This window comes from Zea mays, chromosome 8, assembly GCF_902167145.1.
Source record: "Zea mays cultivar B73 chromosome 8, Zm-B73-REFERENCE-NAM-5.0, whole genome shotgun sequence".
Classification (NCBI taxonomy): Eukaryota; Viridiplantae; Streptophyta; class Magnoliopsida; order Poales; family Poaceae; genus Zea; species Zea mays.
The window spans coordinates 179,759,006-179,776,412 of NC_050103.1; the positions used below are offsets into that span (position 1 = coordinate 179,759,006).

General features: G+C 44.3%; 1 protein-coding gene and 1 pseudogene across 2 annotated transcripts; one reads left to right on the top strand and one right to left on the bottom strand.

The window, feature by feature from the left end:
• The first annotated feature begins 280 nt into the window (after window positions 1–280).
• On the top strand, window positions 281–13,824 carry LOC103636620 (uncharacterized). Its single transcript, XM_020542497.2, has 13 exons — window positions 281–357; window positions 5,924–6,067; window positions 6,170–6,443; window positions 6,521–6,623; window positions 6,739–6,872; window positions 6,941–7,022; window positions 7,116–7,239; window positions 7,379–7,533; window positions 7,731–8,151; window positions 8,224–8,306; window positions 11,047–11,151; window positions 11,277–11,471; window positions 11,772–13,824. The coding sequence occupies exons 2-12, from the start codon at window positions 5,924–5,926 to the stop codon at window positions 11,293–11,295; spliced, it is 1,644 nt and encodes a 547-aa protein (XP_020398086.1). The 5' UTR covers window positions 281–357; the 3' UTR covers window positions 11,296–11,471; window positions 11,772–13,824.
• On the bottom strand, window positions 8,615–9,238 carry LOC109941482 (uncharacterized; annotated as a pseudogene). Its single transcript, XR_002264129.2, has 2 exons — window positions 9,090–9,238; window positions 8,615–8,973 (listed from the first exon to the last, which is right to left on the bottom strand). The product of XR_002264129.2 is annotated as an uncharacterized protein (transcript).
• Window positions 13,825–17,407: the final 3,583 nt, after the last annotated feature.

Genomic DNA, 17,407 nt, shown 5'->3' on the forward strand with positions numbered 1-17,407 from the left:
AGGCTACACTTAGATGGTGCCAAATTAGTACTTACCGCTTCATTTCTGTTTTAGGCCTGACAAAACATTTCGGTTATCCATATCTAATCTAGATTCGTATTTTTCCATATTAATATCATACATATACATACACACATACTACCGTTATCGGTTCGTAAAGTGACAACAAACTATGGCCAATGCAGCAAGGAATCTGCATACATATGTATATTTGCGTGCCTATCTGTATACATATGTCCTTGCTGGTTACCTAATTCTTTTTTGACTGTTTTTTCAGTGCTCTGGGTGCTTGCTGCCTGGGTGAATTGTGGCGCAACGTGGACGAGACGCGCAACAGTTTGCCTTTTTCGATCAGCGGTTAGTCTGTACACCTATGCACATCATTCTCCTTTTACCTACACTATATTTTCTAATGCCCAGCAATAAGAAAAAGTTCCACGCTTAAGGAGCATGTAGCTAGCGATCACATTGATGTGGCTTCCTACATGGACGTTTCAGCATTTCCAATTTTTGGATGCTTATGTGCAGTTACATGCTGGGTGGTCTAGGTTTCCTACCTGCTGCCCAGCATGTTTAGAGCTTACCAATTTTTACTACGATCTAGATTCTTTGGAATTGATATTCGACATACCAGTCTGCCAGTCTCTAAAAGAGGCACTAGCCTCTACTATGTATAGAGATATATCCTTACTGCTCGGCAATGTGTTGTTTGCTACGGCCCGTTTGGTTCACCAATTGTATGTGACGTTCTTCCATACTATGCGATATATAGAGCTATGCCTGATTCTCCATGTGTGCGTGTCGCGAGATGCCACGAAGTGAAGCGGCCGAGGCACAGTGTAGTTGCAGAGGGTTAGTCCTCACAAGTTCGCTGCTTTGTTTATGCATGCTATGGCCCACCCATCCTAATTTGCGATACTTCTCTTGCGCGCCAAAAAAAACGCAACCTCTTTAGGTTGTCCAGTCTTTGAGACAACTGATGGCCATCGCATTTTTCATGGTGAAGACGAGGTAGACCCATCTAACCTTTCGGGGACCTCTAACCAGCCAATACCTGCGCTACAGGGAAAACGTGCGTACAACCATGTTTGTTCAGCCATTGCTTCAGCAAAAAACAATATGGTGTTACTGATGCTTATGTCGGCACAGGTAGTAGATCTATAATGTCATTCCCTTCAGCGCTTGCCGCATCCAATAGGCAACGCCGACGCAGTAGAGTACATCACATGCTACCTGGCGAGCCATTATCGACCACGCTTCCTTTGGACAGGTCATACGTAGATGCTCTAAAAGGTGTGTATTATGCCCGACATTCCTGGTAACGTTCTTCCTGCTTTGCTTTGGTGCTACCCTTTCTCTTCTTCCTGTGTAGATGCATACCCTGAGAGGTCATACTACGGTGGCCCCGAACATGTATGCCCATACTGCCACGCTGTTTTCTGGTTCCAAGAGCATGTCAAAAACGATTCCTTCTCCACCCAGAGGAAAATTGTGTACAACCTTTGCTGCAAAGGAGGGAAGGTGAACCTAAAACCATTTGAATATCCGCCGCCTTTGCTTGCTGATCTTTTGAAATTTGATGGAGGTACTCGCTCGAGGCGTTTCTTGAGGCTTATCCGCTCCTACAATTCATTGTTTGCATTCACCTCTTTCGGTGCAGCTATCGACAAAACCATAAATAACGGCACTGCACCTTATGTTTTCAAAATTAATGGGGTGGTGCACCATAGGATTGGCACGCTACTTCCACAGCGTGGGACACAGCCAAAATTTGCCCAACTGTACACATATGACACGGAACATGAGACCCAAAACAGGCTAGGCATTTTTGAGACCGATGACGGTGCTGGTAGCCAGCCAGACCCTGAAATGGTGTCGTCGCTGCTCGATATGTTGAATGAAAACAACTCGCTTGTCAAAGCGTTCCGATGCGCGAGAGAACGCCTTGAGCGCGAGGGTGATCAAAAGATAACGCTCAGATTGCTAGGTTGTAACACACGCCATGATGTACAATACATCCTACCCTCAAATGGTGAGATTGCTGCCATTATTGTTGGCGACTACACGACCGGGGAATACACATATGATGTTCTTGTGCATGATAGAGAGTGCGGCCTCAAACGTGTTTCATGCTTGCATCCAGCGTACATGCCTTTGCAATACCCTTTGTTGTTTCCTTACGGTGAACATGGCTTCCATCTTGGTATTAGGTATTTTGGTGATGACGATGTTGGTTCATCAAAACGAAAATACGTCACGATGCTTGAGTTTGTAAGGAGACACATGCACTACAGACTGGACGAGCCAAACCCATATACATGTTACAGTAGACTAAGTGATCAAATAGATGTCGATGCGTATTCAACTATCGAAGGAAACAGACTACAGTACATAGCAAGCCACCAAAGCGATCTACGGTCAGAAACTGTGCAGGGCATAGCTGACGCCATTGATAAGGGCTTCGTTAATGCTGATTCGATTGGCTGTCGGGTAGTTGTCCCTGCTAGCTTCACTGGTGGTAGAAGGTACCATGTCATGAACTACCAGGACGCGATGGCTATATGTAGGGTATACGGACCACCGGATCTTTTTGTAACTTTTACTTGTAATACCAAGTGGAGGGAAATAGCAGATGCTTTACGCTTTGAACCTGGCCAACAACCATGCGACCGTTCTGACTTGGTGGTGCGTGTGTTCCATATGAAGGTAAACGAATTCGTGTCGGATATTAGAGAGGGGAAGACGTTCGGTTCCATACTTGCAGTCCTATACACTGTTGAATTCCAAAAGCGTGGCTTGCCGCATATACACTGCCTTGTGTGGCTAGCCGATGGGAACAAAGAGTTTAGCGCTTCTATTGTTGACAGATTCATTTGTGCTGAGATTCCTGATATCGACGCTGACCCTTTAGGGTATGCTTTGGTCGACGAATTCATGATGCATGGTCCCTGTGGTGCTGACAACAGAAGGTGCCCATGTATGAAAAACGACAAATGCAGCAAAAATTTCCCAAAGCCCTTCCAAGATGAGACCATCTTAGACGGCTTTGGCTTTACTATCTATAGGCGCAGGCCTGATGACAGACATGTTCTCAAGAATGGTGTGAGACTTGATAATAGAAACGTTGTTCCATATAATATGCACCTCCTGAAAAAGTATAATGCGCACATTAACGTTGAATGGTGCAACAAGTCAAACATGATTAAGTATCTATTCAAGTATGTTACGAAGGGAATTGATAGAGCAAAAGTGTACTTTGAAATCACCGCAAACACGTCTAATGTATCGCCTGGTGCGCAAGTAGCACCACCGAATGAAATCCAGGAGTACATCGATGCTAGGTATTTGTCTACATGCGAAGCATTGTGGCGCGCATTTGAATATGACATTCACTTTAGAGTGCCTTCTGTTGAGCGACTTGTTGTACATCTTCCTGGGTTAAACCACGTGCGCTACGAACCTGGCGCGGACCTACATGCGTTGCTTGCTAGCTCCGCGGCCAAAAACACAATGCTAACTGAATGGTTTGAGACTAATTTGAGGCACGAACAAGCTAGATGCTTAACGTATTGCGACTTCCCAAAGAAATGGACATGGGATGCCTCCGCCCGATGTTGGAAATCGAGGTCTCGCTGCACAAAAATTGGACGCATGTACTATGTACATCCTACTGCTGGCGAACTATACTACTTACGCATGCTATTGATGATAGTTAAGGGTTCGACGAGCTATGTTGATATCAGGACGTTCAATGGTCGAGTGTATGACACATTTCGTGATGCGTGCGAGGCGCGTGGGTTGCTTGAGAGCGATAATGAGTGGAAGCTGTTGTTTGACGAGGCGATCATATCTGCGTCGTCGTACCAGCTTAGACAACTTTTTGTGACCGTAGTTATGTTCTGCCCTGTTGGTAATGTGCGTGCGTTATTTGATACATACTGGCTATCTTTTACAGATGACATTGGTCGACAACTTAGAGATACATTGGGAAATCCTAACTACAACATACCACAAGAACAACTCATGTCCCTCCTGATACGCAAACTATCAGATGTCTTTGCTAATAGTGGTGGCAACATAAATGACTATGGTTTGCCAAAGATAGATGTCCAATGCGCTTTTGTGGATGAGAACAGATTAATTAATGATGAAATTGAACATGAGCCATTAATGTTGTCGATGCACGCTGATTCCTTGGTTACACAATTGAATGCGGACCAGCGAACCGTTTACGATGCCATAGTTGGACGTGTTTGCAGTAACTCACCGGGTTTTTTCTTTGTCTGTGGCCATGGTGGCACAGGCAAAACCTTCCTATGGAACACTATAATCGCAAGGTTACGTTCCGAAAAGAAAATAGTGCTTGCAGTGGCCTCCTCTGGTGTCGCATCCCTACTTTTGCCCAGAGGGCGCACTGCACATTCAAGATTTAAAATACCATTCGATGTAAACGATGCTAGCACGTGCAGTGTCAATAGGGGTACCATGCTTGCTGAACTTATACAGGTGTCCTCCCTCATTATATGGGACGAGGCGCCAATGACCCATCGTTGGTGCTTTGAGGCTTTAGATAGGACATTGCGTGATATTCTTTCAGAACATACTCCTTCAAATGCGCTCCTCCCGTTTGGTGGCAAGCCTGTAGTTCTTGGTGGCGATTTCCGGCAAATACTACCTGTTGTTAGAAAAGGATCTCGCTCTTCCATAGTTAACGCCTCTATTACAAACTCTAATCTATGGCGCCATGTCGTCTTCCTTAGGCTGTGCACCAACATGCGCCTTTATGATCCCTCTTTGCAAGTAGATGCGCGAAACGAGCTCGACATGTTTGCCAAATGGGTACTATCTGTTGGTGATGGTGCCTTGCCTGCTGAAAGAAGAGGGAGCGAGCATGAAGCTACGTGGATTACGATCCCTGAAGATTTGTTGCTCCGGGTTGACGGTGATAAGGTAGCTGCGCTTGTATCAAAAGTATACCCAGATTTTCTACTGAATTACCGAGATCCCACATACCTTTCCTCGCGTGCCATTGTTTGCCCAAATAATGCCACAGTCGATGACGTTAATAACTACGTTCTCTCGCTTGTCCCTGGAGACAGCATCCAATACCTAAGTTGTGACGTTATAGCAAAATCATCGGAACACATACCAGACTTCGACGTCCTCTACCCTACCGAATTCTTAAACTCAATTGATGCGAACAATTTCCCTGCCCACAAACTCGAGCTTAAAAAGGGTGCCATTGTGATGTTGTTGCGCAACCTGAATCAAAATAAAGGTCTCTGTAATGGCACACGGCTTCTTGTCACTCAACTCGGTCAACGCATTTTGCACTGCATAGCGCTTACAGGATCAAATGTTGGGGAAGAAGTCTTAATACCAAGGATTGCCCTCAACACTACAGATGTGAAGTGGCCCTTCACACTTCAGCGACGGCAGTTTCCAGTACGTCTGTGTTATGCAATGACGATAAATAAAAGTCAAGGGCAAACATTATCAAGAGTTGGCATTTACCTCAAAAGACCTGTCTTTACACATGGCCAGCTTTATGTGGCTGTCTCCCGTTCAACGTCTAGAAATGGACTTGTAATACTGATTGAAAATGAAGATGGCTCGTGCGGCTCACAGACTCGGAATGTTGTTTACAAGGAAGTCCTCGCTGCCGTTGATGCGGCTGCCACTTAGCCCCTTTTCTGCTTGGTTATTGTAGCGCCCCGTGTGGCGTTTGTAAATAAATAACGTCGTCGAGTACCTACACGTTTGTTTCTTATACTTTTGTTTCTACGTTTGCAGCTGCTAATGTGTGCTATGTATAGGTTGGTACGAGAGCCATGTTTTTTTTGTCATGCTTTGCACATGCTGTTTCATGCATGGCTTCCGATGTCCTTGCTCTTATGTTTTTTCTTCCTACTTTACGTTGTAGATGGGAGACGTGTTGATCCCGGAGCTCCAGCGTGGGAACACTTCTGTGACCATATGCGCTCGTGTTTCTCGTTTATGGGATTTCTGTGATCCTCAGGATGAAGCAAAGTTGCTCCATTGTGATATGGTGCTGCTTGATGAAGAGGTACAACATCTGCACGCTTATTTATTTGGTAAAGGGAATGTGGCATTGGTATGAGATTAATTGCTATTATGTTGTTGTTTCCTCCATCGCTGCTTTGTTCAGGGAAACGGTATCCATGCTGCAATATTCCCACCAGTCATACAAAAGTTCAAGCCACTGATAAAAGAAGGAGTCGTCTACAACATCACATACTTCCGGGTCAGAGCCTCGAACAATTTGTACAAGCCTGTTTTCAATGAGAACATGATTACCTTTACAAACTGGACAAAATTGGAGGAGGTTGTTGAGGTTCCGCCAGCATTTCCTGTGCTTACCTACTCACTCACACCGATAGACCAGCTCCATTTGTGTGTCGACCACAGGGAGTACTACACAGGTAGACTTTCTTACTTATATACTACAAAGGTTAAAAGGCTATAATTTTGTTGTATACATTGATTGGATCCAATACAGATACCATTGGAATTGTCACTTCCATCTCGGCCGTGGCGCCGCACCGATCCAAAGGGCAACATACAACCAGCTCTAAGAGGACTATTTCCCTATGCAGTGTCAGGTTCGTTATACATAGCTGTTACTGTTTTTTTAGCCGCATAGGGATTTCTTTCCTCTGCCTTCACCTACATATGCTTCATTGCATGACTCTTCCTACATACTTAAACTAAAAACAGCAACAGCAGTTCGGTAAATGTTGTTCTCTGGGGTGGGCAAGCTAGCTTATTCCCTGGAGAACAGATCTACAACGATGGTCAGTCCTCTCCACAGATCCTGATGTTTGTTGGCACGCTTGTCAAGAAATACGCGGGTATACTAACTTTGAACTTTTGAGTTAAGTGCTTTTTGATAGTTCAGACCTAATGCCCTTTGTTTTAGATGGACTGTGCTTGTCTGGAGGCTCACCCTGTAAGTGGTACATTAATCCTGATGTTCCTGAAGCAAGTGCCCTCATGGCTAGGTAATATTCTGCTATGCCTGCTGCAGTTATCAAACTGTTGTTTGTCTTTGTTGTGTTCTAACTTCAGCTTGACTCATTGTATGTACAAACCAGTGCGACGAAAGCGCATAGTCCCATTAAGTGGAACGAGGTTCTATCTTCGAATCAGCCTATGTCTCATGTTCCTGAGGAACAGAAAATTGCTTATATCAGAGATCTGCACCCATTTGAGAATAAGGTATGTTCCATGTTTCATTCACTTAGCTGTTGTTGCCTTACCAACTGCCATGGTCTTCTGTTACTGTTTTCCTGCAGCCGTGCCATAGTTGGTTGGATCTGGGAATGTAGCATGACCGTATATTTACATGTTCGTGCAGGATAGGGAATTCTTGGTGACAGTCACTGTAAAAAAGATTGGTGATAGGTGGTGGTACAATGCATGCAAAAAATGCACCCGCACAGCTGTGGCTCATGGAGATTCCTACAAGTGCAGCGATCAAGTTTGTGCTAACGTTGGCACGCCCATCCAAAGGTTACTCGGCATCTCTTCACTTCAATTGCCTCCATTCTACCTTTGCCTCCCAACAACTCTCGCTGTTTTGACTCCCACTCATGTCTAATATGCAGCAGCTACTTTTCTATGCATCACCCTGAGTGAACGTTTCTGTTTCCTATACACATGGCCTACCCATTTTCACTGTCCTGACTCGGTATCACCATGTGTTTTAGGTACAAATTGCTTCTCACTGCAGGGGATGAGACGGGTGACACAGACTTCATCCTCTTTGGCCGGATGGCGCAACGCATAATCAAGAAGCCGTGCGATATGCTGATTGCCAACAATCTGCCCGGCTTTATTCCTGATCCAATCACAGATCTGCTCGAGAAGACATATATATGGAATGTGAGTTTATCTGACCACACAATCAATACTGGAAATATTTGTTTCCAGGTCAACGCAGTCGTGGCAGAGATAGATACTTCAAAGGACTCCATCCAAGCATCTTCATCAAGGTCAAAACAGCCACAAACTATGCTGTTGCAAGACGCACCCAGTGGCATTGAAGACACTCCTAACAAATCCTCTAACTTGGTCATGCCTTCGACCCCGCTCACACCACAAAGTTCCGCAACCAGTGTGCAAGATAAGGTGTGCATCCCATAAACTTCCAATTTTATGCTGCAAACAGTACACCGTCAGTTACTGACCCCTCCTATGCAGACTTTTGGTATTGGCAGCAGCACTGTGGTTCCAGGTGCTACTCCCGCTATAACAAAAGAACTGGCATCCACGCCTAGGAAGAGGTAAATTCCGCTTCATCGCACCCCAACACAGCTTTATTACAGGCCTTCATGCTTCATACAAACAAAAAATGTAACTGATAATTATTAGTGTGCATATACTCTGTTTATGTTTGCTCGTATCTGAAATATGTCACCCATGGCCAAGGAAGCCACGTAGTTCCCTCCGATAGGAAGCAACTCATCACAAATAGAGGGGATAAGCCCCTTAATCTCTCTAACAACCTTATCTAGCAACTGACATTTATCTAATCACATCTGTGTCGGTATTGCTGTCCCAAAAAAGCATTGGTAGCATATTCACCCAGCCATAAATGTCAAGATGTCATTAACTGGTTCAAAAACTTATGCCACAAGAAGCTGATTGGGAAACTTGAACAACTTACACACTAAAATAGTGAGTCGATCCACACTAAGTCTAGAAGAAAATAGTAATCATATAAATAAGATCGTGGAAACATAAAAATAAGCAGCTTAATTAAATGTTCTGTACTCGACTTACATCATCAACTCCTGGAGACTTTGGAGGTGCAAATTTTGAGTGGTAAGTCCTACCACTGGCTGAGTGGATCCAACGACCAGTAATCCGTTCTTCCAATACAACATCATCAATTGCAAAGTTCAGGACTTTGTCAACATTGGCACCTTGCTTTGCCAACATCTCATCAAGCTGTACAGGATGTTCAAAAAACAGCAACGACAAATTATACTAAATCAAATACAGAATCTATAACAATATGATATAGGAATGTTTGTTCATGCTGATGCATCGAGCAAGTATCTGACCTTCTGTGCTTGAGTCACAATTCTAGGAAAGCCATCAAGAATGAAACCTTTCTGGCATGAGGGTTTCTTCATAGCTTCATCAATAATGCCCACAACCAAATCATCTGAAACAAGCTCTCCCTAAAAGAGGAAGGCAGCACGGAATGGAGTTACAAGAAGCTTTTTATTCTGGTTAGCATTTTACTATATGTTTTGGTCTGCTAATACTACCCTATTCATAGCTTCTTTAGCTTTGATACCTAGAGGTGTCTTGGCCGCCACAGCAGCCCTCAGCATGTCACCAGTGGCTAAATGGCACAAGCAATATTCATCCTTGATAATAGGAGACTGAGTTCCCTTTCCAGAGCCAGGTGGACCTACAAGATTTGTAGAAGAGGTGTCAAATTCTCCAAAATCGAGAGCACTATATAATAGAAATAAAAATAAAAAAGTCATGAATGAGGAAAGAAAAGATTATAAAAGTGTTATGTTTATTACTCTCCACAAAAAGCACCATGACCTTATATCTCCCTTCACAGCACTGCCCTCTTTCATCCTGACTACCAGTACCACAAAATATATCGAACCAAATAGCATAACAACAAACAAGGCCATAATGAAAAGCAAGAAACCATATAGCAGACAGCAGTTGTTTCAATTTACTTGTCTTGAACGACACAGTTTAGTACCATTTTGTTAATGCAGATCAGTTTTTTGCGGTGTAAATGCAGCAATCATTAGCAGCAAAAACTAAAAACAAATTGCATAAGGGAGTTCACCTCAGTATTGCAGAAATATGGACGACAATACATACTCGGAACCAATGAAAAGTCAAAAAAAAAGTGGCATGGCAGAGTATCATCGTTACTTGCCTACACGATGGGACGCCCCCGTCTTAATGTCATGAAGAGAAGGCTTCCACATCAAGTCAAGCTGACTAAGATTATCTGACTTCTAATTTTGATAATCCTTAAAGAACTAGCAACTAGCCATGTGCATCCAACCATGTCCTGATTTGATTTGGACATGGTGCTGCCATTTTTAGTTTTAATACTTCAATACACTATGCAAGTAGTGCTGCCATTTATAGTTTGAATAAATCCACTGCCAGTCCACGTGTTTAGGAGGCTAAAGCACACCTTCCCGCGAGCCTACAAGTTTGGATTACGCCGCAAACCACCAGTACGGTAATCCACCATCTGTGTACAAACAACCGATCATCCCATGATTCTTAAAGCAAACTTAACGAATAAAGAAAATAGTTAATTGATATAAAGTGCTGAACTCAACAAGATATTACCAGTGGTACATTTGAATACTAAGAAGGGAAGTAGGCAACAACTACCTACCTGGCAAATCTTTCTCTGTTCGATTGCGGTTTAGAATTGCGGCCACATGTGTGATCATATGATCAGTTTAGTTAGACTTCACATCGTGGATGGATTTATGCTTCGCCCGATCTAAACCCTAAAGTAACTGCAGAGGATCATCGCTGTGGTTACACCTAAACTTAATGCTACTGCTGGAGCTACTTCGCCAGAAGTAACTGCAGAGGATCGTCGCATTGCGGACAGTGATTTCCATGTTCCTCAAGCCCAATTGTTGTTACCCCACTGCTTGCAGGGCTGAGAGGTGCATAGGCAACAGATTAGCTTTTGGCTGATTACCAGTTGCACTGTGCACAGATCAGCGTCCGATTTAGGGGATTCACTCAGTTTAGCAAAACTGTATCACTGGCCTTCTTGACTTGGTACGAATTCCTCGCATACAGCATTAATAACAGCTTCCCTATCTCCAGATCCGACCATAACTCCAAAACTAAAGTAAGATACAGAGGCAGCAAAGGCTCAGGAGTAAAGGCTGGACTTAATTGTTTTTTTTCATTTTTTTGGAGTTGAAGTACAGGCTCACTGAACTGAAGGCATAGGGCAGGGCAAAAGGCTTTTGAAATTGTTGCTAACCAAGCTTTTCGTTCTAGGACAAGGTCTTCGCCTGCAAAGACAGTTACAAAGAGGTTGTTCACCGACGTAGATGGAGGAATCGCTGGCTCCAAGGATGCTGCGGATAGCGCTGCTGCCCCTAGGTACCTTTTCCCTTGTACCTCTAAGTTGTCCATGAACACCTAGGCAAGAAAATATTTTGGTTTCGATTCCTGTCCTAGACTGATATGTCCTAGACTATCTAATTGTAACTCTGTCCCCTTTTCAGCTCTACCAAAGATGCTTAGTCACAGAGGGCCACAGGTCTTTTGGGCTCACAGTTGCAGCTGTTCGCTCTTTTGGATGATCGTTGTCTACTACTTTTATATCCAAGCTGCTATGTACATCTGCTTTTGGAAGGAGATATGATACATGTTCATGTCTACACGCTCGATACAGATTGGCCCAGAGCACACTTAACAAGGTATGCTGGTTTGATCTTATGCTACATACTCCGTCTAGATCTGCACATTTTAGACACCACACAACCGTAGTTCCACAACTTAGACTTTACATGATGAATCAATTGTGTTAGCCTCTGATTACCAGCATCCAGAATGATTTCATCATGCTGAATTGTTGTGCTGTGCAAAAAAAAATGTGTCAGCCATGCTCAGTCTCAATTCATTTTGCCTTGGCGTTGATATATCGCTACGATTTGTTTGTGTTAATGGTTTGCTCCAAAAAAAAAGTGGTCTAAATGTTTCTCACAACTGTGTTTCAGGTTACTACTAGATCAGTGTTCGCCATCGATGCTATGCACAGGCCACGCTGGATTTCTATGCTTGTTGACATGAACGTGCTTCGCTCCCTTTATGTTTAAGCCTAGGCAGCTTGATGTGCTTGTGACAAAGACCTTTTAAGAACTGCGCAATAAACCAATGCTTACAACACGCTTTTGTGTACAACGATCATCTGCTTGTTGCACCGTACATGTATAGTCTATGGAGCTGCAAACTGTTAGAGTTATGTATTATTTCGCAACTGCATGTACACTGTCTTTTAGAGACAGTTGTGGAACCTGCGTCCGTGCCACATGTATTATATTGTCGTATTGTATCCTACAATATGTTCGTGTTCCTACACCGTGTTTGTGTTCCTAAACTACGTTTATATATGATGTTGTTTGTATATGATGTATTGCATACTGTGTCTTTCATCACCATAATATGTACTATATTTCGTACACTCTCATCAGTTATGACCATTTTATGTTTTTTCAACTTTTATTCTGGTGAAAGGCACAAAGAACATCAGCGCGGTCTGTACTTTTTCCATACAGACTTTATGTAGGTTTGCTATGAAACGAACAGAATTAATTTGAAGCTAATTGTGTAGTGTTTGATTTTTTTTGTGCGTTTTCTTGATAGGCCGCCCATAAGGGATAGGGCGCCCATAAGGGCGCCACCTGTTCTAGTAAATTTAATAGTCTGTTTGGAGTTTGGGTCGCTAGAAGAGAGGTGGTACTTGCAGAGCTATCTAGGCGAATCATTTGTCATTAAAGCATTATATGTAGGTGTTGAAATAGGTGAAATTTGTCGTGGTTTGGAAAACCGGTGGATAATATGATTTATGTTAGGCAAGATGCTAGCGCGGACTCACTCTGAATGGTGAATCACAGAGACTCATCAGAGACAGGTGTTTATACTGGTTCAGGCTTGCGCCATAATCCAGTGTAGTGTTGATTGTAATATTGCTTGGGAGCGTGTTATAACATATGTGTTTGTGTGTTGGAAGGAAGTGGCCCTGCCCTTTTATAGCCCAAGGGTAGGATTTTACAGTGGGGACTTATATTCTACTGGTATGAGCTCGGCTCGTTGCCCTTAAATGGTGTAGTCCCTCCTGACATCGTCTGTAGGGTCACGCACTGCCGTACTCCTGGTATGGCGTACTGCATCGTCCGTTCGACGTTTTGGTCCCTATAGCAAGTTCGATGTTGATGTAACGGCTTTGTCTAACGTCATGGCCTCATGGGCCTCGTGTCATCTTCCAGCATGCGTAGGCATACATGTATCGTTCCGTCCTTTCTGTATGTGGGTCACTGTAGAGACTTCGATGCTAAGGTACTTACGACAGGGATTGACTAGCCCCGTACGTGAGTGGGGGTATGCTTGAGACTGTACGCAGTGGCATGCCGTTGGGATTGGTAGGGACTTTTCGGAACTGTACCCGAGGCCCGGACGTGGTTTGGTGGTGACACGTCTTATCAGCTGACGCATGTCAACAACATTGGATAGGCCCTTCCCCTTTGCTGGTTTGCTCGGCACAAGACCTGGTCGTTTGCTCTGCCTCATGGGGTTGCTCGACAGATGGTTTTACTTCCCTAGCCGATTGAAAACTTATCGCACTAACAATCAAGCCGAATATGAAGCCCTCTTATTCAGTTTAGAACTTTTAGATTATATGAGAGTGAAATATGTGAGGACATTTGGTGATTCTGAGTTAGTTGTCCAGCATATTTTATAAGAATATCAATGATCATATGGCACTTTAAACTGTTGTCTTGAAAAATATTGGGACATAATCCATTCTTTTGACGAATTCGATATTCGACATATATCCAGAGCTGAGAATTGCAGAGCAAATAACTTGGCACAAAATGCATCAGGCTATCGAATAAAGCGAGGAAGATTTCACAATTCTGAAAGTCTGATAACCGGTGTTGTGTCAAGTTCCCACGCCGTGGACCGTTTGGGCTATAGAGCTGGATCGTCCGTGGTAGGATCGAACCGTCCGAGCAAGGAGTCTAGACCGTCCGACGGTACCATGGACATCTCCTTAATCAATTCGGCTGACAAGATAGCCGATGCAATTGATTGGAGTACACCTATAATTAATTACCTACGTAATCCCATTGTTAGGCAAACAGGAATGTTCGACGTACAACTTTCAAATATATTTTAATTGATAATGAACTTTACCGCCGAACTGTTGGCGATGTCATGTTTAAATGCTTGGGACCGAATGATGCTATATTAGCTTGGTCATAGTACATAAAGGGATTTATGGTACTCATCAATCGGCTCTAAAGATGAAGTGGTTGTTGAGAAGATCTGGCTTCTATTGGCCTGACATGATAACTGATTGTTTTAAATAATACAAATGATGTCAAGTATGTCAGAAGTTCGGTGATATGTAGTTAGTCCCCACAGCTGAACTATATCCTATTATCAAACCTTGGCCCTTTAGGGGGTAGGGTTTGAACTTTGTAGGAGAAATTCATCCTTCATCATTAAAGAGCATCGATTTGTGTTGGTTGCCACAGATTACTTCACCAAATGGACTGAAGTTTGTCGGTACCCTGAATCAGGGGTACCCCTTACTATAGTATGAAGACATGGTGCCCGCATGGCTGTCTCTAGTTGCATGGTGAACAGCACCCGACCCCGCCACGTGGAAGGCTCCCGGGTCGCCATACGGCCAGAAAAGACGATATACCCGAGGACATCAACAGTGGGTCTGGACCCCCCATGGGAAAGTGTCGGACCCCTGTGTGTACGGACCGAACCCCCGGGTAAGGTCCAGAACCGCCACAAGCGTGCCCGGACCCCTGGGACGAGCCCCCGGACCCCCCTAGGCAGGGTCCGGGCCACTCGCAGCAAGGTCCCGGGATTCTGGGGCAAAGGATACCCAGGCCTTGATCAAGGTCAGGCGGGGGTCCGGAGCCGACACGTGTCCGGACCATGTCGCGTATGCTTCTGCTCCCCGCTCAGGCGGAGACCCGATGCTGCCACGCGGCCTACGGCCCGTGACGTGAGCCAGCGGGCGGAGCCTGACGTAAGGCCTCTGGGCCGCGCGGTCTCTGCATTTATTACGGATAAGACGCGCCGCCTGACAGGCGATGTGCCGCCTCAGCATTTAATGCGCCCTGTTGCTCTGCTGGCGGCCGGTGACCAGACCATCCCACAGGCGGCGTGCCTATCCATTCCCGTGGCAGGCGGCACGACCATACTGCCGCATGCGCCACGATCATCATCACTCGTACGTGGCCAGGAAAGCTTCCGCTGCACGCCAATACTACGCAAGCCACGGATATCAGGGCGCAAGGAGATTGCCCTGGCGACTAGCATTAGTTGCTCCAAGTATTACATCTGTTATGTTCCTGGGCCCGCATGTCGGGGCTCAGCGCCCTTGTGCGTGTCCCCCTTGAGCTATAAAAGGGGAGGCACGCAACGTTACAGACTCAAGCTCACTCAGACACACTTAGACGCTCACAAGTTCATACAAGCTCTCAAGCTCAATACATCACACAGTGGAGTAGGGTATTACGCTCCGGCGGCCCGAACCACTCTAAATCCTTGTGTGTTCTTGTGTTCTTCCCGTTTCCACCTAACAGGCAAAACACTTAGGCCCATCCTCATCTTAGGATTTAGGGCGGGTGCATTCCGCCACCCGCCCGGAGATTTCCTCTCCGACAAAGTTGTTGCTCTGAAAAACATGACACATAAGGAGGTAATTGAGTTTATAATCGAGCATACCATTCATAGATTCGACATTCCCCAAACTTTGACTACGGACATGGGACTTCTTTTATGTCAAAAAAGGTACATGAGTTTGTTTAATTATATAAGACCAAATTGCTAAATTCATCTCCATATTATGCTCAGGCCAATGGACAGGCCAAGTCTATTAACATGACGATTAGCCTTATAAAGAATAAGATATCTCATCATCCTAAACATTGTGATAAGGTTTTGTTTAAGGCTCTCAGGTAATATCTAAACACCATGCTACTAAAATCTCTCCTTTTGAACTTGTTTATGGACATGAAGTTGTTTTACCTGTAGAGATAAGCCTAAATGTTGTCAAGTTTGCTAGGCAGAACGATCTATCTATCAGAGATTATTATAATTTGATGATGGACAATATTGATGAAGTAACCGACAAGAGATTGGTGGCTCTAGAAGAGATCGAGAAAGACAAGATTATGGTTGCCAAAGCTTACAACAAGAAGGTCAAGGCTAAGTCATCCTAAGTTGAATACCTGGTGTGGAAGACCGTCTTGCCACTAAGAAGCAGTGACCGATAATAGCTAGTAATCCCTATATGATACAAACTATGCAAGGTGAGAACCTAACTAAGGCGTTGAATGGTCGTTTATTGAAGCAATACCATCCTAGTATGTGGCAAGATGCTTAGGAGAACCAATGTTGTCACATCGAGTTGTTTCCAGCCTGCACTAGTGCTTTTGGTTCACTCAGCTTCCCCAAAAGGTAGGTGGCTTGTGTTGAGCACCATTTGTGGCACTGGGCACTACTAGATGACCTACCCATAAGAGCGACAGTCCGCGATAGGATTAGATCAGGCGAATTAAGCTCCTCTCTCCACGCGTGTTTGTCCCTCTAAACTCATGAGTTGTTGGAGAACCCCTAGGAACAGGTCCAGACTTCCCCCTTATATATTTGAAGGGGTACAACCAATTGAACTATCAACAATCGCACCAACCAATCTATTTACCATTCTTCTACTTTTCATGCCCTATTAGTAGTAGTAACTTAGCCTCCTCACCCCCGATGACTCTACGTCGTCTGGAGGCATCTTGGGTGACATGTGGCCCTAGGATCTCTCCTCTAGAGATGGCAACGAGTACAAATTCGTTGGGTTTTGCCATCCCAAACCCGTACCCGTGAAAAATATCTATACCCATTAAAAAAACCCGTACCCATGATGGGTTTAAAATTTTATCCAAACCCGTACCCATCGTGTTAGCGGGTAACCACGGGTTACCCGCGGATTTTATCTCCAATATGCTTGTTCTTCTCATAATCAATAAGTATTGTAATGATTAATGAGATCATAGTCTAAAATTTATGTGATGAACACCGAGTTCATGATTTGGTGTAAAAATTATTAGTAGAGAGAATGAAATACAAATAATAAGTTGTATAATCAACTGACCTTGCACTAAGTTATTCATCTATCACATATATAACGCTAGTAAAAACTATAATAGTAAGCAAGCAACACTCTCACCAACTACTTAGGAAGTAAATAGGGAGATAGCAAGTTTGTTGTTCGTTTATAAAATAAAATGACAATATGCACTAGGTTTGGTCGGGTTTAAAAAACCCACGGGGTTCACGGGTTTGGATACTGTAGGAATAAACCCATACTCATGAACCCGTCGGGTATAGATTTATGTCCATTAACAAACTCATGGGTATAAAAATTGACCCAAACCCGTACCCTAATGGAGTAAAAACCCATCAGGTTTCGGGTACCCATTGCTATCTCTACTCTCCTCCTTGACAGGGTCCCTCTCGGGTGGCAAGATCCAGGTGCTGTTGGCGAACACCACCGCCTCTACGAACACGCGGACTGTCCGGCCATCAGGCGTGAACGGTTTGGCTTCGGCATAGA